The sequence below is a fragment of the Callorhinus ursinus genome, unplaced genomic scaffold (genome assembly GCF_003265705.2).
Source record: "Callorhinus ursinus isolate GAN/ISIS: 27379988/994484 unplaced genomic scaffold, GSC_fseal_2.0 scaffold19, whole genome shotgun sequence".
In the NCBI taxonomy this organism is placed as follows: Eukaryota; Metazoa; Chordata; class Mammalia; order Carnivora; family Otariidae; genus Callorhinus; species Callorhinus ursinus.
In genome coordinates this window covers 29,828,883-29,853,695 of record NW_027397081.1, presented here as the reverse complement: position 1 = coordinate 29,853,695, position 24,813 = coordinate 29,828,883, and the positions used below count along the sequence as shown (strand labels likewise).

Below are 24,813 nucleotides of genomic sequence, written 5' to 3'. Positions count from 1 at the left end.
TACAAGACAAAGGATGCCAAAAGATGGGAGAAAGGCCAGCAGGGGAGAATATGCCTGACAGGCTATTTGGGTGAAAGAACTGCAAATAGCACTGTTCTTTGGTTCTATTTGTCTGCACATTGCCTTTTTCCATTTTCCTAAGTATCAATCCATATTTCCTCCCTATAATTCTATTCCATGTTTCCCTACTACGTTGATTCCCCAAACTTATCAGCCCCTGAGCTCCTGGGGCTTGGTCCATGACAGTACTATTTCTCTGACACTGCCTCTACTTCCTGTTGTTAGGTCACAGCCATTTGGCAATGACAAAGATAGTCTTTACTCTGGTAAAGAGAGGTAAAGGCCCCACTCTTGCCACTATGGACCAAACAGGATGGAACAAGTGTCTGCATTGTTGGTGCTCTGAAGGTAACAGCTGGTGGGGTAGCAAGGTAAGGACTGGTTCCTTAACTCAGCCCCACAACTTTTTCCTAAAAATTATGGGGCCTCAGGGCACCTGGGTGGCTCAGTCAGTTAAGCATCTGACTTCAGCTCAAGTTGTGACCTCGGGGTCCTGGGGATCAGGCCCCTCGGTCAGGCTCTGTGCTCAGTGGGGAGTCTGCTTCTCCCTCCCCCTCTTCTTTTGCCCCTCCCCCCACTTGTGGGCTGCATGCTCTCATGTTCTTTCTCTCAAATAAATAAAATCTTTAAAAAGAAAACTATGGGGAGAAATAAAGCATCCATGGGAAGTAGGAGAAATAAAGCATCAGAAGGACTGCTGTTCTGTTTCAGACTTCACTAGCACAGGAAATAGAATAAAGAGAAATTGTACCCCGTTTTAAGTGGCCTCTTTTCAGTTCATCTCCATTATCAGCAGTCATAAGGAACACCTTGATCCCTCTTGTGATCAGGGCCTGTGGAGAAATTTGGTAAGGTAAATGAACTGTCCCTGATCCCATGGAATGGCGTCTCTCTAGAAAAAAATGATGGTGATAAAAATACTGGAATGAAGCTGAGGAATGGAGAAAAAGTTCTAATTCCTTCATCCAACTGCTTGTAAGTTAGTAAATTAGAACAAAAGAAATCATCCCTGCCTCAGCCACATTCAGAAAGACCAAACTGATAATTAAAATATCAGACCTAAAGGAAGAGGTGGTGGGACTATTTTCATTCACCTTAATACAGTGCTTTCCCCTAAGGACCTGAATCCCAGATTTTGTCTAGTGCATCAGAGAGCTTAAGACAAACCTCCTCTTCCACACTCATGCTCAAATTAACCACATGCTGTGGACCCAACTCACAGGATGGATTAAGAAACACACACACAACTGCTGATTTTCCTTTGGTCAATGGAAAGTGCAGGTAAAATTTTGTTTAGTCAATCTATAGTCACACTTGCTGCATGAGACTTTAATGTCTCTACTTTAGAAATAAATCCAAGAGAGTCTAAATCAAAGAGAGAGAGAAGAGGCTAAGAAACTTATTTACTTGAAAGGTCAAATACTAAGACTATGGCCATGAATTCTGAGAAAAGCCAAAGGTATGCCTTTCCTGGGCCTATGGATCACAATATCCTGAAGGTGAAACTATTCCTGCAATTATCCTTGTTGAGTATGAGAAGGTGGTTTGCTTTTCCTGAACTCTTCTGAAAAACAGGGAAGGCTGAAAAGTGAACAGAATGAGTGAGAGGAGACAGCATGTCATATATTAATTACAGGCAAACTTCCACTACCATAGGTCCTATACAGATGCAATGTTTCACATCTTTAGCCCCAGCAAGCAATATGGCCGGTTGGTAAGTGGCCATATAACTTTTCACCTAAACTAGAACACTTGATAATGAAAAGGATTCATGGACCACTACTCATAGGGATAGCAATAGGCTCCCCTTCTAGGGACTGTGGGCTATTTTGTTTCAGACTAAACATCCTGCTAATGACAACTAGATAAACTGGACAAAAAAATTAACTTATTTGAAGATACTAGATCTATATCGAGGCAGGACTTGAGGAGTCAAGTTTTCAGAGAGGCAGGCGACCTAGAGAGGTGAATCCAGCATGTGTCATACTTTTTCCTTGAGACATTGATTCCCCAAGCATCAGTTGAGAGGCTGAAAAGCTGAGTAGATTTCCCAGCAATTTATGAGATGTGGGGAAAGAAACTGAAGTTCATAGACAGCCAAAACAGAGGAGGGGCCATAACGATTCTAGGCTTTTAGCTGGGACCCAAAGGGCTATCCCTTAGGAGAGAAGGTGAATAAGAATTAGACTTACTCTCATAAGAATTTAAGCCCAACTCTGAAAAACTGAGGGTTCTAGAGGGTAGGGGGGTGGGGGGATGGGTTAGCCTGGTGATGGGTATTGAGGAGGGCACGTTTTGCATGGTGCACTGGGTGTTATGAACAAACAATGAATCATGGAACACTGCATCAAAAACTAATGATGTAATATATGGTGATTAACATAACAATAAAAAAAATTTAAAAAAAAAAAAAAGAATTTAAGCCCAGCTCCATATCATTTCAATTATCTTCTGGAAGCAAAAATAAATCCATCTGAATAGCTTCAGATGATTTCAGTCATGTTTTCATAAATAAATTGGATTGAAAAATTATTAGGCATACCAAAAGATATTACTTTACTGAAACCATGAGAAAAACAGACAACAGAACAGATACATAGGAAATTAGACATTAGGTTTTCAAACATAGCTTTGAAATAATTATAATTAATATGTTCAAGGAGTTTTTTAAAAATGGAAACTTTTGGACAAAAAAAAGGAAACCAGAAAAGAATCAAATGAAAATTCGAGAGCTAAAAATCACTATATCTAAAACTGAGAACAAGGTTTGACATCAAATTAGACTAAGCTGCAGAGAAAATTCATAAATTACATGATATCTTAGAAAAATCATCCAGAGGGCACCTGGGTGGCTCAATCGTTGAGCATCTGCTTTCGGCTCAGGTCATGATCCCAGGGTCCTGGGATCGAGCCCCACATCGGGCTCCCTGCTCTGAGGGAGGTCTGCTTCTCCCTCTCCCACTCCCCCTGCTTGTGTTCTCTCTCTTGCTGTCTCTCTCTCTCTGTCAAATAAATAAATAAAATCTTTAAAAAAAAAGAAAAAATCATCCAGAAAAGAGCAAAATAGATATGATGAAACTATCTAGTTTTATATAACAGAAGTCCTAGAGGAGAAGAGAGAAAAAATTGGAGCTGACAGTTGCTGAAGATTTTCCAAAACCAATTAAAGACTTCAAGACACATAATGAAGGGTGCAAACATGTAAGCAGAATAAAAATAAAAACTACACTTAGCCAAATCTTAGGAAAGGTGAGGGAAACCAAAAAAATAAATCTTAAAAGAAGCCAGAAGAAAAATACATTTTACCTTCAAAGGAACGATAATTGTATCCATACCTAACTTCTTAATAAAAACAATGTACGCCAGAGAATCATCAAAGAAAATAATTGCCAATCTAGAATTCTACATACAGTACAAATATCCTTCAAAATGATGATGAGCTAGGCACATTTTCAGGCAAACAAAAGGTGAGAGAATTTGTTAATAGCATACCTGCAACAAAGAAAATACAAATAGGTGTTCTTTAGGCAAAGGAAATGATAAGAGAGATAAAGCTCAGAGATGCAGAGAGGAGAGAAGAGCAACAAAAAGTAAATTATGTACATAAATCTAAATGACTCCATATAATAATAAAAATAAGTTCTTGTGTGTCTAAAATATATTTAACATTAAAAGAAATAACAACAGTACTGAAGAAAGAAAGGAGGAAAATGCAATTAAACTCTTCTCAGGTGCTTTCTTTGCCTTGGAACTGGCAAGCACACTAATTTATATTAGACATTAATAATTCTAGGATGCACAGTAGTCTCTATGGCCAATACTAAAAGAAAAGTGAAAAATGTTTAATAAGCTAATACAGGAAAAATGGAATAATAAAAAAATAGTCAATATAAAAGAATAAAAAAAAGAAAGGACCATAGGACAGGTAGGACAAATAGAAAGTTAATAGGATGGTAGATTTAAATGCAACTGTCAGTAATCATATTAAATGTATATAAGCCAAATACTTCATATAAAAAACAAGAATTTTCATAATGAATTAACAAAAACAAAATTTAATTATATACTGCTTACAAGGTATGTTCCTTAAGCACATGAATCCAGAATAATTGAAACTAAGAGGATAGAAAAGTATGTATTATACAAACACCAACCAAAAGAGAGCTGTGAGGTTCACAGAAAGGAAAAATATTTTAACATCACTCTTGGCCTTACGTGAGAGTTGTGTAGGTAGTTTCTTGTCTCCTCTCTAGGATGCAAATGCATGAAAAAAATTAAACTGGACCTCATTCATCTTTATATCCCATGGTATCACACAAGCTATAGCTACTCGGGATATGTTTGCTCCACAAACTAACAAAGTGAGAAAAGAAATATGTAAATATGGAGGAAAATTAAAGGAGCACTTACCTTTTTAATATATGACATGTATCTTCTATCCTGATGATATGAACCATATTCATTCTCAACCTGCAGAGCAATGATGGGGCCTCCCTTTCCATACTGAGGGTTAAGGAGATGAAAGTTTGAGAGTGAAGTTACTGGTGGGAAAAGCTAGATTTTCTCAATTTGCTGTTGTACACACATATTTAGAGTGCCATAAAAATAACATATTCCTCAACTCAACTCCAAGTTAAACCATCGTTCAGGCAGTATCTCTCACTCCACAGTCTGAAGTCAACTGCTCCTAGAATCCTACATTGTCTAGTACTCCTTACTAATGGACCCCCACCCTTTTCCTTCATAATTCAATGAATTAAGCATGACTTCCACTTCCATCCTTTCTCCCTTAGCACCAGTTAAATGAATCAAGTGTCTCCCGTCCTAAGAGTTGTCTCACCTCCTTCTCATTTTTCAGGAACTTCACTCTTTTCGGACTACCCTTCTGTCTTCTGTATCATCATCTCCTTTACTAAACCTTCCCCATAATCATTTAAATTGACTCAAAGTCCTCTGCTAAAAATAACTTGCCTGGACCACTTCCCCCTCCAGTTCCTACTATCTTGTCCCCTTCACCTTCATTGACAAACTCTGAAATATTCCTGTACTAATACCTGACTTCTTATTCTCTTTTACTCTTTTACTCATTTCCATTCTTTCCATTCCACCTACATTATTAACATTACCTTCTCTTTGCTAAGTTCAAACAATAAATTTTAATCCAAATTTACTATCTCTCTGAGCAACATGTGACATCCTTGACTACTTTCTCCTTCTTGAAAGAAACCCTCTCTTCTGTGGTCTCTTATTGCTCTCTCCTAGTTTCTGGCCTGCCTCCCTGGTCACTGCTCTTCAGTTTCTTTTGTCAGCTCCTCTTGCCCTACCCACCTCTTAAATGTTGATGTTTCTCATGGTTCTCTATTAATCCCAACTTTGTGCTGGATCACATCCCCTTCTGCTCTCCTAATTATGCCCTCTTGCAAATCTTCATATTTCCCATCCCTACTGACTCCTGTCTGTTGAGAGTAACATGATCAGTCATCCCCTATCTTTATAGTTCTCTCCAGTCCAGCCAATATATTTCCTCTTCATATCTTGCACCTGCCACACCGTAGTCAAGCTTCATCATGCCCACTTCGGCACCTCCTCAACCTACTCTTGGAGATACGTGGGCAAGCGTGAGGTACTCCTCCCAGCATATAGAAATAGAAAGAGTGTTGACTTCTAAGAATTAAACTCCATACCAACCATGCAAGTAAGAATGTGGACAACACCCAGGACTATGTATAATTGCCACTGAAGTGTTTGCACATCAAAACCTGTGTTCATCATGACTCAGGAGCAACTGGGTGGAAAAAGTTGAAATGGGAGAATTTTTAGCAAGCAAGGAATAACTGACCGCACTGTATCCTGACAGGGGAAAAAAGAGGACAAAAAGCCCCAAAGAGTGCTCCCTCAATCCATTAAATGTCATCCTCTGCTGACAAACATCGAAAAAGTTTTTCAAAAGCTGCTTCTCTCTTCCCCTTTCCCATCCATCCAGTTATGAATCTAGCAGATTAGAGAATAGATAAGGAAAGAGGGAAGATCCAGAAATTGACAGTACCTGGGATTAGCAAGAGACCCAGAACCAGATACTAAAAGTTGTAAAGGGCAGCTACTCAGTTGTAAGTGCTGATTTATAACACTGTGATAAATTGCTTTTGAGGCCTCCCAATCTCCTCAGAACCTGATTTTGTGCTCCTTAAGCAAGGTTCTGTTTATTAATTTAGTTTTCCAGGAGTTTCAAGACTGAGAAGTCTGATTTGGGGTGGGCTGAGTACTCTAGTTCAATGCTGTCCAGCAGAACTTTCTAATGATGAAAATATTCCGTGTTTGCATTGTCCAATATGGTAGCAACCATCCACACATGCCTACTGAGCATTAAAAATGTGTCTATGTAAATGAAGAAATGAATTTTGAATTTTATTTGATTTTAATTAAGTTTAAATAACTGCATGTGGCTATGGCTACTATACTGGACAGCACAGCTCTAATTTTTGTAAAGGATGATCTCTATACCACCCACCCCACCCCCCCATATGGCACACAGATTCACACTCTTCAGTCACTTAATGATTTTAATGGCTTTCCTGAGTCTGATTAACTCTGAGATACTCACAATGTTAGGAACCAACTCTCCATAGTAATTTCAAATTTACACTCTATGAAGCCCTCTCCTACCCACATATAAGTTTGCCATTGCCTCCATTCAATCTATGATAACATCTCCTTCATATGATTACTGTGGCAATGAGATATGCTAGGTAAATGTTGATTGCCTCACAGAAAGCTTGATACCTAATAGATGTTACATTTTTGTTCCCTCCCTCTGTTCATTTTCTCTCTAGTATATAGTCCTTTTTATATTATCCAAACATTTTAGAAATATAGTAGCACTAAACAATGATTATGCTTGGCACCATGGTTTTATTGTGGTGGAGGGATGTTAAAAAACAAATAAATTGCAACTTCTACAAAATCGCTGACCTAAGGTCACCCATCTAATCTATTATGTGTGAAGGACTGACAAGTAGCTACCTTTAGTAGCCAAATTAAGACATTTTGAGGACTATCATTAATTTCCCATTTATGGTGACTGAGGGCAAAGATATAATGGAGAAGAGAAAACAAAAATATACAGAGTGCAATTTCAAGTCCACTGCCAGAGAAAAGGCTTCCAGTTAGGCAGTAGATAGGAAACAGCAAGCTAATGAAAACCTAGTATTTCTTAAATAAGGAATCGGAACGAGCTGCTATATACACATTCTGCTTCTGTGTGATAGAAAATAGGCTAGACTTGGGGCACCTGGGTGGCTCAGTCGTTAAGCTTCTGCCTTTGGCTCAGGTCATGATCCCATGGTCCTGGGATCGAGCCCCGCATCGGGCTCCCTGTTCAGCGGGGAGCCTGCTTCTCCCTCTCCCACTCCCCCTGCTTGTGTTCCCTCTCTCGCTATCTCTCTCTCTCTGTCAAATAAATAAATCAAATCTTTAAAAAAAAAAAAAAGAAAATAGGCTAGCCTTATCCAGGAAATCAATTGAGGTAATTACTTCTCTTGGTCATAGGAATGGGGAATTTAGATTTACCTGGAGTTGTACTATCTTGGGAATTATCTTATCAAAATAGAGATTCACTGCTTTAGTGAAGCCCCTGTAAGTTGTTCGCAGCTTCATTTTTGGATCCCGGAGTAACCAGCTAGGATTGAAAAAGTAGGAATCATTCTTGGGGTGGGAAACAGCAATAAGAAATACTCAAGCATGAGGTTGGAAAACAAGGACAGCCACACTGGAACCGTATATTGTGAGATCTTAAGGCATCTTTAAGAAAAAGCAATCTGCGTTCTAGTTGCAAATAGCTCAGCACCTTAGCCACCACCTCTTTTCTCAAAATACACATCAGAGTTGTGTAATGATGAAACGATCCAGAGCAGAGTCATCAGACTGCAGCCCACAGGCCAAATCAGAGCCATTGTTTGTTTCTGTAAATAAAGTTTTATTGGAACACAGCCACACCCATTTGTTTACATACTGTCACAGCTTTGTTCATGCTACAAGAGCAGGATTGAGTAGTCACAGCAGACTGTGTATGTGGTCCTCAAAGCAGAAAATATTTATTATCTGGCCTTTTACAGAAAAAGTTTACCAACCCCTAGTCTGGAGTGAGACTTTTATAAAGCTGTTTCAGAGTTTTTTAAAAATGCTCTTTGATGGAATATTATTTAGCCGTAAAAGGGGAATGAAGAACTGTACATGCTACCACATGGGTGAATCTTGAAAACATTACAAAGAAGTCAGTTACAAAGGGTCACATATCCTATAATTCCATTTATATGAAATATACAGAATAGGCAAACCAACCGGTCTGAAAGCAAACTGGTGGTTGCCAGGGGCTGGGAGAAGGAATAATGGGAGTTGACTGGACGTAGGCCTTCCTTTTTGGGTGACAAAAGTCTGGTGCTAGTGAGTGGTAATGGTTGTTTGACACTTTTGATGTACTTAATTGCCACAAAACTGTACACTTCCAAATGGTAAATTTTTATGTTATGTGTATTTTACTACAATAAAAAATGATTAGAAGCTAACAAAAGGGTAAACCCCTCTTTAAAAAGAGATAATCGACCCAAATTCTTACTATTTGTACCTCCATCACAATAAACTAGAACTTACAAAGGTATTAGGTGGTAGCCACTAGTTGTTACTAAAATAAAAAAAGTACTCTACCTTATTTATACTGCAGAAATGAGATGGAGGTTTACATAAAACAAACACATATTATTAAATCCCAGTAAATCAAAGTTCATTTTCTATGTCATTAAGTAGGAAAATAGTATAGTTTAAAAATGTACACAGAAAACCAGCAAAACTCTTTGCTCTAACTTCCATTTGAATGTGCTAGGGGCCCATGTGGAGTCATGGCCAGGGGCCTCAGATAACAACTTACCTGGGTAAGCCTCCAAGGTCTAAGTCGCTACCAATATAGGGGCCTGGACACAGAATGACCCACAGCCCCACCTCCGAAGCCATGGCTATAAAAGTCCTGGGAAGTGAAGCAATAAGGATCATATATTATTCAGGCTGAGAACTGGAATCACTGCTATTTAGCTCACTGAGGTCTCTTCTGAGGTTAGAATGGGTAGAACTCCCATCCTGGTCTACAAAAATCCTTGTAGGTGACATGAACCCAGGGGATATAGATCCCTACACTCAATACAAAGGGGCTCATTCAAGGTGCTAGAGAACAGAAAGTCCAGAAACCTACTCCTCCCCGTGTATCTGCCACCACCATGCAAGAAAGCTGCGCTAAGGCAGACACTTACAAATCTTGTTCCTCCTTCTTCTGTGTCTCCTACTTTCAGTCAGTCACCAAATCATGTTTATTCCTCCTACTTAATGTTTTCAAACAGGAAACTCCTCTTAATTTCTACTATTACCACCACATTTATTAAAGAACTCATCATTTCAGACCTGAGTTATTACAGTGGTTTTCTGGCTGCTTTCCTCCCCTCTTCTAACCTTCTTCCAGTGTTTCTCCAGTCACACCAAACATCATCATCAACAAAAATAGGAGTTAATTTTTTACCTCGTATCGGTATCTGGCACTATCATCTTCTTTAAGACTATTATTTTATTTGACAATTCAGTGAGATAAGTATCAATATTGTCTCCATTTTACAGATAAGAAAATAAAAGCTTAAACAAGTCAGAGCTTCTTAAAGGTCATATTTTCAGTAAATGGAAGAACTAAGTGTACAATCGGGCAGAGAACTTCCAGAAATGAAATATCAACTACTGTATTTTTCTACCTCTTTAAAATACTGCTGGCACAATCTTTCTAAATGCACATACAAACTTGCCAAATTAAAATTCTTCAAGTGACTCCCAATGACTTCAGAAAAGATTCCAAATTGCGAAGCATAGTAAATATAAAAGCAAGATGTGGTCTACTATCTATTCAGCTTTATTTTTTGGCATTTCTTCTACTTAAACTAATAGGAGAACCAGACAGCATTATTTGCAGTTCCCAGAAAATATAATGCATGGTAGTAAGTTAATCACCAAAGCCATTCCCTTTTCTTCCTGGGCACACAGCTCAACTACATTTCCCAGCGTCCCAGGCACTGAGGTGTTACTATGTGACTGACTTCAAGCCAACAGAATGTGAATAGGGGCAATGTGTTCCAATTTCCTAAAAAGATTCTCCCTGCTCTCTTTTCCACTTGCTGACTTGATGCAGATGTAAGAGTAGCAGCCTGGAAGCTATATGATGAAAATGGTGAAGCCACAGATAAAAAGACCCTGAATCTCTTAATTATTTCTTGGAAGAGAGACACAATGCTTACCAGGAATACCTATTTTAGATTTTACTTAAATGAAAATAACCCTTTATTGTTAAAGACATTGAGGCTTACTTGTTACAGTAGCTAACATCACCTTAATTAACTTAAAAATGTTCTCTCACATTTCTGACTTTGCCCTTGCTGGACCTCTGCCTTAAATACCATTCAGGTCCCTCTAGCAAATTCCTGCTCAACATTTTAAATTACTTCAGCTATAACATCACTGTTGTCTTCCCTGATCTGTTCCCATAATTTGGGTTGTGTGTTTTTTGTATATTATTTGTCTCCCTCTCCATAGAGAATACTTAGTCTTGACAGTACAAAATGTATTGTCTGTCCATCTCCTGCACAAAAGACAATGTCTGAAGTCTAGCAGATAGCTAATACATATTTTTAAATAAACAATTATAGATCTTCCTGAACTTCAGATGGGGTTATATCCCAATAAACCCATCATAAGTTGAAAATATTGTAAGTAAAAAAATGCATTTAACACACCTAACCTGCTGAACCTCATAGCTTAGCTTAACCTACTCTACAATGTGCTCAGAACACTTACATTAGCCTACAGCTGGGCACAATCATCTAACACAAAGCCTATTTTATAGTAAGGTGTTGAATATCTCATGTAATTTATTGACTACTATACTCAAAATGAAAAACAGAATGGTTGTAAGTATATCACTGTTTACCCTCATGATTGCATGGCTGGCTGGGAACTACACTAGCTGCTGCTGTCCAGTATTATAAGAGGGTATAATACAACATATTGTTAGCCTGAAAAAAGATGAAACTTCAAAATTTGAAGTATAGTTTCTACTAAATGCATATCACTTTCACACCATCAGAAAGTCAAAACACTGCAAGTCAGAACGTTGTAACTTGGGGACCATCTATACTCTGTGCCATATCTTAGAAACCTTGTAAACTATAGCCCAGAAATACCATCTTATAACTGAGACAGCAGGTTCTTCATAATGGATTAAAACTGCATCAATTAAGAGGCAAACTTTCTAAACCACACTCTAAGTAAAATGCACCACAGACACTAAGGTCTAGGCTCTATTGCAAATAACAGATTCACTTCTCAAGAAGGCTTCAATACAGGAACAGAATTTTTTTCCAATTATTCACTATGATGATTTTAATAATTGCATAATTCACACATATCCTATGTCTAAGTGACATCAGGTGTTTCCCAGTTAAAATCTGGGGAAAAAACTATCAAATGTAAGTCTTCCTTAAAAGATTTACTGAAAGCAGTAAACTATGTCTTCCAATCATCTTACTAAAGTACAAGATCTTAATTATAAATCAGCCCAATGGGTGGATCATTTTCATATTCCAGGGCATATTAATTTATGTCAAGCAAATCATAAATGATGATTCGCTTTGTTATTGTTTTTGTTATTGTTTATGGTTCAGGGAACAGAATTATCAGAGCTTCCCGATGATTTCCCAAACAGAAAGTAAGGTGCCTTTGTTCATCTGATCCCACAGACCCTAACCCCTGTCTTCGAGCCATCAAAACAGGCAACCTCAACATTAAGACATACATGAAATCCAGGTTTGCAGTAAAATAAAACCATCCTTTTCTTGGCTCATGAAGGTTCCAGGGAATATGCCTGCAATGGAAAAAAGAGAAATATAAAAATCTTTTACTTTATTTGCCCTTATTCCATATTGATTCCTCCAGTTTTAATATAGCATCTGGGCTATCCCTACTGTGAAGGAAATTGAAGAGTTCAATAGCCAAGCCTCTGTGTGTGAGTGAACTCTGTATTAGCTTAAAAATTTCCTCCTTCAAATGCCCAGTGCAGATCCAAGCAACCAATATTATTCCTTGATGCTGAACTTCAGGTAAGATAGATATATATGTAACATCTTCTGGGGTTCAACCACAATTTTTAAAAAAATACTAATGAAAACATACGAAAAATTTAAATCCATATCTATAATGGCAAAAAAGAAAAACCATTAGCCATAAAACAGAAATCAGCAAGAACTGAAAAGTGTATAGAACTAGATTATACAGTTTCCTTTAAATGAATAAAATGAAATCCAGCAATCAACAATACAAGTTTCACACTACCCAGGATCCATTAAGAAAATTACTAGGCATGCAAAAAACAGGAAAAGGTGACACAAAGCAGAAAAAAAAATCAAGCAATAGAAACAAACCCAGAAATGACATATAGGATGAAACTAGCAGAAAAAAATACTTTTTAGTATTCACCTATAAAAATATTTACCATATCTTTAATTTCATAATCTTTTTTTTTAATTTTACTATGTTATCTTAATCACCATACATTACATCATTAGTTTTTGATGTAGTGTTCCATGATTCACTGTTTGTGTATAACACCCAGTACTCCATGTAGTACATGCCCTCCTTAATACCCATCACTGGGCTCACCCATTCCCCCAACCCTCTCTCCTCTAGAACCTTCAGTTTGTTTCTCAGAGTCCATAGTCTCTCATGGTTCATCTCCCCCTTCGATTTCCCCCGCCTTCATTTTTCCCTTCCTGCTATCTTCTACTTCTTTTTTTTTTTTTTAACATATAATGTATTATTTGTTTCAGAGGTACAGGTCTGTGATTCAACAGTCTTACACAATTCACAGTGCTCACCATAGCACATACCCTCCCAATGTCTATCACCCAGCCACCCCATCCCTCTCACCCCCCACCACTCCAGCAACCCTCAGTTTGTTTCCTGAGATTGAAAATTCCTCATATTAGTGAGATCATATGATACATGTCTTTCTCTGATTGACTTATTTTGCTCAGCATAATACCCTCCAGTTCCATCCATGTCATTGCAAATGACAAGATTTCATTCCTTTTGATGGCTGCATAATATTCCATTGTATATATATACCACATCTTCTTTATCCATTCATCTGTCGATGGACATCTTGGCTCTACTGGGTATTTACCCCAAAGATACAAATGTAGGGACCCAAAGGGGTACATGCACCCCGCTGTTTATAGCAGCAGTGTCCACCATAGCCAAACTATGGAAAGAGCCGAGATATCATATCTTTAATAAGAAAAGGAATGCATAACCATGATGAGGAGAAAAATGGAAGATATAAAAAAGACTCAAATGGAACTTCTAAATTTTAAAAATATAGCATCTGCAATAAAAAATACTCTGGATACTATTAAGAGCAGCAAATGAAAAATATATTGGCTGAGACTAATAGCAGAGTACATACAACATAATAAATGGTCAGAGCAAAAGAAACTATCCAAAATGGAAAATAGAAAAAATGAAGACTAAAAATAAAAATGAACACAGGATCAGTGATACGTGGTTTCTTACCAGGAAGTCTACCATACATGGAATTGGACTCCTGGAAAAAAAAAAGGGGGAGGCAAAAACAGTAGTAGAAATAGAGCCACAATTTTACCAAATTTGATGAAAACTATAAACCTACAGATTCAAGAATTTCAAAGAACCACAAGTAGAATTAAGAAAAAAAGATCTACACCCTAGCACATTAGAATCAAATTGCTAAAAACCAATGAAAGAGAAAATCTTAAAAGCAAACAAAGCGGGCGGGGGGGGGATGATAAGAAGTACAGCAGATTTGTCATCAGATAATGTGCAGGTCAGAAGACAATGAAGAAACATTTTAAGATACTGAAATTAAAAAAAACAAAAACAAAATTAAACCATGTCAACTTAGAATTCTACTTATACTCAGTGAAATTATCTCTCAAAATAGAAGACGAAAAAATCAACTTTTCCAAAAACACGAAAGCTAAAAGAATTCATTACTAACAGACTTCCACTACAAGACATGTCAAAGGAAGTTCTTCCACAGAAGGAAATACCACGTGGAAATTATAATCTATACAAAGGAATTGAAGAGCAGTAAAAATGGTAAATATGTGGTAAATAAATACAAAGGAATTGAAGAGCACTAAAAAATGGTAAATATGTGGTAAATAAAAAAGATATTTTATCACTTTAAATTCCTTTCAAATATAACTAGATGTGGGCACCTGGGTGGCTCAGTTGGTTAAGCGACTGCCTTCGGCTCAGGTCATGATCCTGGAGTCCCGGGATCGAGTCCCACATTGGGCTCCCAGCTCAGCAGGGAGTCTGCTTCTCCCTCTGACCCTCTTCCCTCTCGTGCTCTCTATCTCTCATTCTCTCTCTCGCAAACAAATAAATAAAATCTTTAAAATATATATATATATATATATATATATATATATATATATATATAACTAGATGTTCAAAGCAGAAAAGTAACTATGTATTATGAATTCTGTAGCTTATAAAAAACAAAGCACATGACACAGCACAGGACAAAGGATGAGAAGCGTGGAATGGAGGTGTGCCATTGTCAGACTCTATAGTGGTAGCTTTATATGCTTAGAAAAAAGGGAGCAAATGAGGAATTTAATTTAAGAATTTAGATATAGAGGGCGCCTGGGTGGCTCAGTTGGTTAAGTGACTGCCTTCGGCTCAGGTCATGATCCTGGAGTCCCAGGATTGAGTCCCGCATCAGGCTCCCTGCTCAGCAGGGAGTCTGCTTCTCCCTCTGACCCTCCCCCATCTCATGTGCTCTCTCTCCCTCATTCTCTCTCTCAAATAAATAAAATCTTTTATAAAAAGAAGAATTTAGATATAGAACTTTACATAAAAACTTTGGGGAAAAAATCCAGGATCTTTAAAAAATGATTTAATTCAATACCACACTTTCAACAATGGCTAGATCAACCAGACATAAAACCAATAAGGAAACACTGGACTTAAACTACACATGAGACCAGATGAGCCTATTAAACATATATAGAACATTCCATCCAACAGCAGCAGAGAACACACATTCTTCTCAAGTGCACATAGAACATTCTCCAGGATAGATCACATGTTAGGTCATAAAACAAATCTTAAAAAATTTAAGAAGAATGAGATCACACCAAGCATCTTTTCTGACCACAATGGTATGAAACTAGAAATCAATTTTAAGGAAAAAAATGGGAAAATTCACAAATATGTAGAAATTAAACAACATAAATAAATGGAAAGATATTCTATACTCTAGGATTAGAAGAATTGATATTGTTAAAGTGCCCAAACCAACCAAAGCAATCTACAGATTCAGTGCAATCTCTATCAAAGCTACAATGGTATTTTTTACAGAAATTAAAAAAAAAAATCCTAAAATTTGTATGAAACTACAAAAGACATTGAATAGCCAAAGTAATCTTGAGAAAGAACAAAGCTGGAGGCATCACAATTCCTGATGTCAAACTATATTACAAAGCTGTAGTAAACACAACTGTATAGAATTGGCATAAGAACAGACATATAGGTCAATGGAACAGTTTAGAGAGCCCAGAAATAAACCCATGCCCACTTAGTCAATTAATTTATGACAAAACAGTCAAGAATATACAATGAAGTAAGAAGAGTCTCTGCAATAAATGGTGTTGGGAAAGCTAGACAGCCATATGCAAATGAATGAACTAACCCTCTATCTTACACTACACAAAAATCAACTCAAAATAGATTACAGATATAAATGTTTAGAAGTCCTAGGAAAAAACAAGGGTAAGCTCCTTGACATCAACCTTGGTAATGATTTTTTTAATTTGGCACCAAAAGCCAGGGCAACAAAAGCAAAAATAAACAAGAGGGACTACTTCAAACTAAAAGGTCTACACAGTTATGGAAACCAGCAACAAGATGAAAAGGCAACCTATGGAATGGAAGAATATATTTGCAAACCTGCAAATCTAATGAAATTTGCAAAGCTGATTAGGGGTTAAGATCCAAAATATGCAAGGAACTCATACAACTCAATAGCAAAAAACAAATAATCCAATTAAAAAATGGGCAAAGAACCTGTATAAACATTTTTTCCAAAGAAGATGTACAAATGTACAACAGGTACATGAAATGGTACTCAACATCCCCAATCATCAGAAAAATGCAAATCAAAACCACAATGAGATACTACCTCACAGCTGTTAGGATGTCTATCATCAAAAAGACAAGATATAACAAAGGTTGGTAAGGATGTGGGAAAAAAGGAATACTTGTGGCACTGTTGGTGGAAATAGAAGTTGGTTTAGCCACTCTGGAAAACAGTATGGAGGTTCCTCCAAAAATTAAAAATAGAACTATCATATGATTCAGCAATCCTATTTCTGGGTATACATCCAAAGGAAATTAAATCATTACCTCAAAGAAATATCTGTACTCCTGTGTTCATAGCAGCATTATTCACAATAACCAAGGTATGGAAATAACCTAAGTGTCAGACGACAGACGAATGGATTGAGAAAATGTTATACACATACACATGCACATACACAGGAATAATTTTTAGCCTTAAAAAAAAGAAGGAAGTCCTGTCATTTGTGACATCACAAATGAATCTGGACGGCATTATGCTAAGTGAAGTAAGCCAGACAGCAAAAGACAAATACCATATGGGATCGCTTATATGTGGAATCTTAAAAAACAAACAAACAAAACAAAACAAAGAAACAAACAAACAAAACGGGCACCGGGGTGGCTCAGTCGGTTAAGCATCTGCCTTCGGCTCAGGTCATGATCCCAGCGTCCTGGGATCGAGTCCCAAGTCGGGCTCCCTGCTCCACAGGGAGTCTGCTTCTCCCTCTGCCCCTCTTCCCACTCACTCTCTCAATCTCTCTCTCTCTAATAAATAAACAAAACCTTAAAAAAAAAGGAACTCATAGAAACAGTATACGATGGTGGCTTCCAGGGCTTGAGGGGTGGGGAAATGGGGAAAGATTGGTAAAAGGATACTAACTTTCAATTATAAGATGAATAAAGTCTGCAGATCTAATGTATAACATGGTAACTATAGTTGATAATACTATATTGTGTACCTGAAATTTGTTAAGGTAGTAGGAATTAAGTGTTCTCACCAAAACAAACAAAAATAAATATGTGAGCTGATGGATGTGTTAATTAACTGGATTATAGGTTGGAATAATTTCATAATGTATACATATATTAAATCATCACACAGTATACTTTAAATATATTACAGTTGCTCCCTCTGGGGGATGGGGACTCTGACATCAAGGAGAGTATTGCTCACAGTGCTCAGCCAGTGGCAAGGAGGCCCAGGTGGCCTCTTCAGCTGCATCCCACTATGGGGCAGCTGTGTGGCCCACTTGCCCAGCTTGAGCTTACTTGTGCACCCCAGTTCAGGAGGGTCCTCCTGGATCTACGAGTGGACTTTGGTCAGAGTGAAGCCACATGGGGTACAGAAGGAACTCATCAGGGAAAGGACCCAGGACTTTAAGAGGAGGGGTTTCAAGCTGGGGATAAAGATGTTGCAGGTGTCAGAGAGCATCCTTGCTGAGCACTACCATGATCTACAACCTACAGAAGAAGCCCTTCTACCTAGCCCTCAACAGCTACAGGAGCTTGGCCCCATGGTGATCCTGGCCTGCAATGCCATGCTCTAGGAAGGCCCCAACATGGTCTGCACCAATTCAGTTAAGGCCACCCCTGGTACCACTGTGGAGACTCTATTGTCCACACCAGCAAGAGTGTCATTCACACCAGAAACTCTGTGGAAGAGAGATCCAGCTGTGGTTCCAGGGAAATGAGCTGGTGGGTTGGGCAGATGAGAACCACCACAGCAGCATTTACCCAGCCTGAGCACTAAAGGTGCCTTCAGCTGCCCCAGCATCCACCCAGGACAAACTACCTCTGTGAACAAGAACTTGAGCCCACATCCAAGTTCTGCTCGTCCGTCATAAATTATCTCCCTGTCCACCTCCTGCTCCACTCCAACACACAGGAGTCTGAGCCACCAACTTTATGTGCCTTTCAGTGTCCTAAGCCAGTAAGATATGGGACCGAATCCTTTCTGTACCAAAGTGCCAGATAACCTATAGATTGTCTCCAAAAGTGGAGAGTGTAACCTCTCCCCAACAAAGGGGGAACATTAAAATTCACTACGCTGTGCAAATAAATAAATAAATAAATTATCAAGTACAATTTAATTTGTCGATTATACATCAATAAACCTAAGAATGATTTAAAAAACAGAAAAATAATGCATGAAAAATTGGAAATTAAAGAGAAATAGAAGTAATATGGTAAAGGATATTAAAATAGCGTATAGAATATAATGCCAAAATTGTATACAAAGAAATATGGAATTCTCTAGCTGATGGAAAATTTTGTTAAAAAACAGAAATTTCCTATTTGAATAAAAGTATAAATTTTATTAAATTAGAAAGTATAGAAGAAAACTACAATAACTCTAAAGATTCAAACCCTTGTACCAACACCATCATCAAAAATGATGCTTTTAGTGAATTATTTTCTCAATTATAAGAATCAAATTCCAAGATGCCATGCTGTGTAATATATGTCAAATCAACATAAACTCATTTTATAAGTTAATATAATAACTGAAAGAAAGAGAAACATACAGAAGTCATTCAGAAAGTTTTGAGCACTTACCATGTTCCAAGTACTATTATGAGCACCAAAGATCATTAAAACAGACAAAAAAATTCCTGCCCTCACAAAGTTCACAGTCTGGGAACTAAAACTATAAAACTCTGAGAAAAAAGACATTGGGGGAAAGCTTCATGACATTGGATATGGCAATAATTTCTTGGATATGACAACGAAGGTACAGGCAAGAAAAGGAAAAACAAACAAATTGAACTTCATGAAAATTTAAAACTTTTGTGCATCAAAGGACATTTTCAACAATATAATTCACAGAATAGAAGAAAATATTTGCAATCACATATCTGATAAGGTATCAATATCCAGAATATATGAAGAATTTCTACAACTCAACAATAACTACCCAATTCAAAAATGGGCAAAAGATAAGTATTTGAATAGCTATTTCTTCAAAAATGATATGTAAATAGCCAATAAATACATGAAAAGATTCTCAGCACCACTAATCATTACGGAAATGTAAATCCAAATCACAAAAAGAGATACTGTTCCATGTATGGTGATTAACATAACATAACATAAAAAAAAAAAAGATACCACTCTACATCATTAGGATGGAATGCTTGTGCATTGTTGGTAGAAAGGTAAAACAGTGCAGCTCCTGTAAAAAAATAAGAGCATTCCTCAAACAATTTAAATAGAATTATAATTCGAGCAAGCAATTCCACTTCTGGGCACATACACAAAAGAACTGAAATTAGGAACTCAAATAGATATTTATACACCAATGTTCATAGCAGCATTGTTCACAATAGCCAAAAGGCAGAAATAATGCGTGTCTATCCACAGATGAATGGATAAACAAAATATAGTACATACCATTGAATATTATTCAACCTTAGAAAGGAATGAAATCTGATACATGCTATAGCATAAATGCACCTTGCACACTGTGTGAAGTGAAATAAGCCAGACATAAAAGGACAAATATTATATGATTCCATGTATATGAGGTACTTAAAAAAACCAAATTCACAGAGATAGAAAATAGAACAGTGGTTACCAGGGAATGAAGGGAGAAAAGAATGAGAAGTTATTTTTTAATAGAGTAGTATGGGATAATGAAAAAGTCCTGGATATTGACAGAGGAGATGGTTGCAAAACAACATGTATTTACATAATGCCACTGACTTTGGAATGTCTTTGGAATTTGTGGAAAACGAGTTGACATTATTTACTAAAACTAAACATACACCTACCCCACTGTCCATCATATTCATTCCTAGATGCATAGCCAACAGAAATTCATATTCTCACCAAAAAACAAATACAAGATTGTTCATGGCCCCACTATTTCTAATAGCTAAAAACTGAAAATATCTAAATGTCTATTGACAAAGCAAATATATTTTGGTATGATTATCAGTGGAATTCTATACAGTTATGAGAATGAACAAGCTAAAATATGTGATAATAAGGATGAATATCATAAACATAATCTTGAACAAAAGATAGCAGACACAAGAGAGTACATATTGTATGATTCCATTTAAATAAAGTTCAAAAACAGGCCAAGGTAATCTATGTGTTAGAATTATGAGTAGTAGTTATCTTTTGAAGGGAAGACATGACTATAAGGGGGATGGGAGAGCTTCTGAGATGTTGGAGTACTACAAGGCTTTGGGGGTTGGTTACAGGAGTATGTTCACTTTATTAAAATTTATTGAGCTAAACCCTTATATACTAAATACATGTTAAACTTTAATCAAATATTACTTTAAAATAAAACTAAAATGAAGAAGAACAGGGGAAAAAGGAATTGAGAATATTTACTACCAGAAAGGTAGTAGGCAATTTTGGGCCAAACCTCTTAATGAGGAAAACAAGAAAAGGTGAGCAAGTTTTTCATTAACTGACAGAAGGCATCAAAAAGACTTCCACTTTCTAATCCAAGAGGTAAAGAGCTTCAAAGTTGTCATTTCCATCCTCACAACAAGAACAAAGCTGAAAAGCTGGAAGCTGTTGAAAATCAACAACTCTTCTTATCTATCAGAGAAGAGAGGTCACAGGGAAAACTGCTGCCCCAAAAACTAGAGTGAGAGACAGCTGATATAATGGTTAATTCTACATGTTGACTTGACTGGGCAATCAGGTGCTCCAACACACGGTCAAATGGTATATGAGTGTTTCTGGAAAAGATTAACATTTGAACTAGTAGACTGAGCAACATGGATTGCCCTCCCTGATGGGATAGGCCTCATCTAGTCAACTAAAGACCTGAATACAATAATAATTAATATAATACATCACATCAACAGGCTAAAACCAGAAATAATCACATAATTTTATCAATAGATGCATAAAAAGTATTTGAGAAAATCCAACACCCATTCATGACAAAAGATTCTCAGTAAACTAGGAAAAGAGAACTGCCTCAACTTCATAAAGAATAGCTATAGTAAACCTAGAGCTAACAACAAACTTCATTATAAGAAAGCAGAAGTTTCTCTGCTAAGATTAGGGACAAGGCAAGCTGCCTTCGGCTCAGGTCCTGATCTCAGGGTCCTGGGATCAAGTCCCACATCAGGCTCCTTGTTCAGCCAGGAGTCTGCTTCTCCCTCTGCCTGCCACTCTCCCTGCTTCTGCACGTGCTCTCTCTCTCTGACAAATAAATAAATAAAATCTTTGAAAAAAATTCAAAAGACAAAAAAAAAAAAAAACCTCTTGGAACTACTAAGCAATCAATAGCAAGGTTTCAGAAAACAAAGTTAATATACAAAAGTCAATAATTTTCCTATATAAGAGCAATGAACAATTGGACAAATAACACTATCCAACTTCAAAACTCACTATGAAGCTACAGCAATCAAGACAGTGTGGCACTGATGACAGGATAGACAAATAGATCAAAGAAACAGAACAGTGAGCATAGAAAAATACCCGCACAAATACAGTCCACTTATATTTGAAAAAGGAGCAAATGCAATAAAGAAAAAAATATAGTCTTTTTAAAAAATGGTGCTGCAACAACAGGACATCCACACGCACACACACAAAAATGATGTAGACATAGTTTTTACTCCCTTCACAAAAATGAACTCAAAATGGATCATAGACTTAAATGTAAAGTGTAAAACTATAAACCTCCTAGAAGATAACATAGAAGAAAATTTAGATAGCCCTGGGTTTGGCAATGACTTTTTAGGTACAATACAAAAAGCACACTGCATGACATATTTTATTGAACTTCATTAAAATTAAAAACATATGCTATGCAAAAGAAATTGTCAAGACAATAAGAAGACAAACCATGGAGCAAGATGGCGGAGGACTAGGAGACTTGGATTTCATCTGGTCCCAGGAATTCAGCTGGATAGGGCTAAAATCATTCTGAACACCTACGAACTCAACAGGAGATCGAAGAAAAGAATAGCAACAACTCTCTGAACAAAAAAGTGACCACTTTCTGGAAGGTAGGACGTGCGGAGAAGTGAATCTGAGGCGATATTCGGGAGGATACATGGCGGGGGAGGGGGCCTACATCGGCCGCTTCTGGCAAGTGATAGAGCAGCGGAGCACAAAATTGGAACTTTCAGAAGTCGGCTCCGCTGAGGGACGTCGCTCCAGTGGCTAAGCGGAGGGTGGAACCCTCACTGGGACAGTGTGGTCTCAAGACCCTCGGGGTCACAGAAAGACTGGGGGTGCCTGAGTGTGGCAGACCTCCCAAGTATTGGAGCGGGGAAGCCTGCTGCAGAGACAGAGCCGAGGCGCGGGCTCTCAGCTTGGGGTTGCCATTAACTGTGATCCGTGGCACAGTCGGGCCACTGCTCCTCCAGCAAGGACCCAACAAGCGGCAGATTCGGGGAGACTCCCCTTCCTCCCCTGGGAGGAGGAGCATGGGAGCACACCGCAGGGATTTGCTGGGTTTGGAGGTTTCACACGGGGTTGTGTGCCAGAGAGAGAAACCCTTGGTCACAGGCCGGGTGAGCACGGAGTGCGGCCAGAGACCAGGGAGATGGGAGTGACTGACTGCTTTTCTCTGCAGGCGCACTGAGGAGCGGGGCCCCAAGTTCTCGCCTCCTCGGGGGCGGACATTGGGAGGCCGCCATTTTCACTCTCGTCCTCCAAAGCTGTAGGGAAAGCTTGAAGGGAACAAAAGCTCCCAAGAGCAAACGGAGCAGATTACATAGCCTGGACCCAGCAGGGATGGGGCAATTCCACCTCCAGCAGAGACATTTGGGAACCACATCAACAAGCCCCTCCCCCAGAAAATCAGCAAGAACAGCCAGCCAAAACCAAGTTTACCGATCAATGAGAATGGCAGAACTCCAGCGCTAGGGGAATACAGCACATAGCATTCATGGCTTTTTTCCCATGATTCTTTAGTCTTTCAAAGTTAATCTTTTTTTTAACTTTCTTTTTCTTTTTCTTTTTTTGAATTTTTCTTTTTCCCTTTTTCAACCAACATCTTATCAATCCCTTTTTTATAAAACTCTTTTTTATTTTTCATTTTTAGAGTCATATTCTATCCCTTCATAATAGTTAACTTTATTTTTGGTATATATATATAAGTTGTTCTCTCTTTAAAATTTTGGGATACACTTTGTTCTAACAGATCAAAATATACACTAAATCTCTAGTTTATGGCTTTGTTCTAGTCTCCTGCCTGATCACATTCTCTTCCTTTTTTTTAATCCTCTTCTTTCTTTTTTCAACCAACTTCTAATCAATTCTTTTATAAAATATTTTATAATTTTCATCTTTATACTCATATCCATCCGTTCATCGTATTAACCCTTATTTTTCTACATATATAAGTTTTTCTTTCTTTAAAATTTTGGGAGGCACTTTCTTCTAACAGACAAAAATACGCCCAAAATCTAGTGTGTGGCACTGATCTACACACCAGCCTGATCATATTTGATCAATTCTGTTTTTTTGTTTGTTTGTTTGGGTCGGTGTTTGTTTGTTTTTATCTTTTCTTTTTCTTTTTTCCTTCTTTCCCTTTCTTTCACCCCCCACCCCCCCGGTTTCAGGTCTTTTCTGATTTGTTTAGTGTATATTTTTCTGAGGACACTGTTACCCCGTTAGCATTTTGTTCTCTCATTCATCTATTCTCCTCTGGACAAAATGACAAGATGGAAAAAATCACCTAAAAAAAAAAAGAACAAGAGGCAGTACCGACTGCCAGGGACCTAATCAATACGGACATTAGTAAGATGTTGGAACTAGAGTTCAGAATGATTTTAAAGATACTAGCTGGGCTTGAAAAAAGCATGGAAGTTATTAGAAAAACCCTCTCTGGAGAAATAAAAGAACTAAAATCTAACCAAGTCGAAATCAAAAAGGCTATTAATGAGGTGCAATTAAAAATGGAGTTTCTAGGGGGCGGAGCAAGATGGCGGAGGAGTAGGAGACCTGGATTTCGTCTGGTCTCAGGAATTCAGCTGAATAGGGATCAAACCATTCTGAACACCTACGAACTCAACAGGAGATCAAAGAGGAGAGTAGCAACAACTATCTGAACAGAGAAGCGACCACTTACTGGAAGGTAGGACGTGCGGAGAAGTGAATCCGAGGCGATATTCAGGAGGACAGACGGCGGGAGAGGGGCCTCCGTCGGCCGCTTCTGGCAGGTGATAGAGCCGCGGAGCACAAAATCGGAACTGTTAGAAGTCGGCTCCGCTGAGGGACGTCGCTGAAGTGGCTAAGCAGGGCGTGGAGCCCTTGCGGGACAGTGTGGTCTCAGGACCCTTGGGGTCAAGAAAGACCGGGGGAGCCTGAGTGCAGCAGAGCTCCCAGGTATCAGAGCGGGGAAGCTGGCTGCAGAGATGGAGCTGAGGCGCGGGCTCTCAGCTTGGGGTTGCCATAAACTGTGATCCGTGGCCCAGTCGGGCCACTGCTCCTCCAGCAGAGACCCAACAAGCGGCAGATCCGGGGAGACTCCCCTTCCTTCCCGGGGAGGAGCGGCGCGGGAACGCACCGCAGGGATCTGCTGGG

At 38.2% G+C, this 24,813-nt stretch overlaps 1 protein-coding gene and 1 pseudogene across 3 annotated transcripts in view; one reads left to right on the top strand and one right to left on the bottom strand.

The window, feature by feature from the left end:
* LOC112840531 (beta-galactosidase-1-like protein 2) overlaps positions 1-24,813 on the bottom strand; it is a 136,946-nt gene that overhangs the window by 92,340 nt on the left and 19,793 nt on the right. For all 3 annotated transcript variants that reach the window (XM_073904003.1, XM_073904002.1, XM_073904004.1), the window contains 5 exons: positions 11,933-12,001; positions 8,981-9,076; positions 7,627-7,735; positions 4,471-4,563; positions 812-893 (listed from right to left, as the gene is read on the bottom strand). In XM_073904003.1, the coding sequence (XP_073760104.1) occupies positions 812-893; positions 4,471-4,563; positions 7,627-7,735; positions 8,981-9,076; positions 11,933-12,001 (449 nt within the window). The remainder of the gene's footprint in view (positions 1-811; positions 894-4,470; positions 4,564-7,626; positions 7,736-8,980; positions 9,077-11,932; positions 12,002-24,813) is intronic.
* LOC141374604 (nucleoside diphosphate kinase, mitochondrial pseudogene) lies at positions 17,442-18,045 on the top strand (annotated as a pseudogene).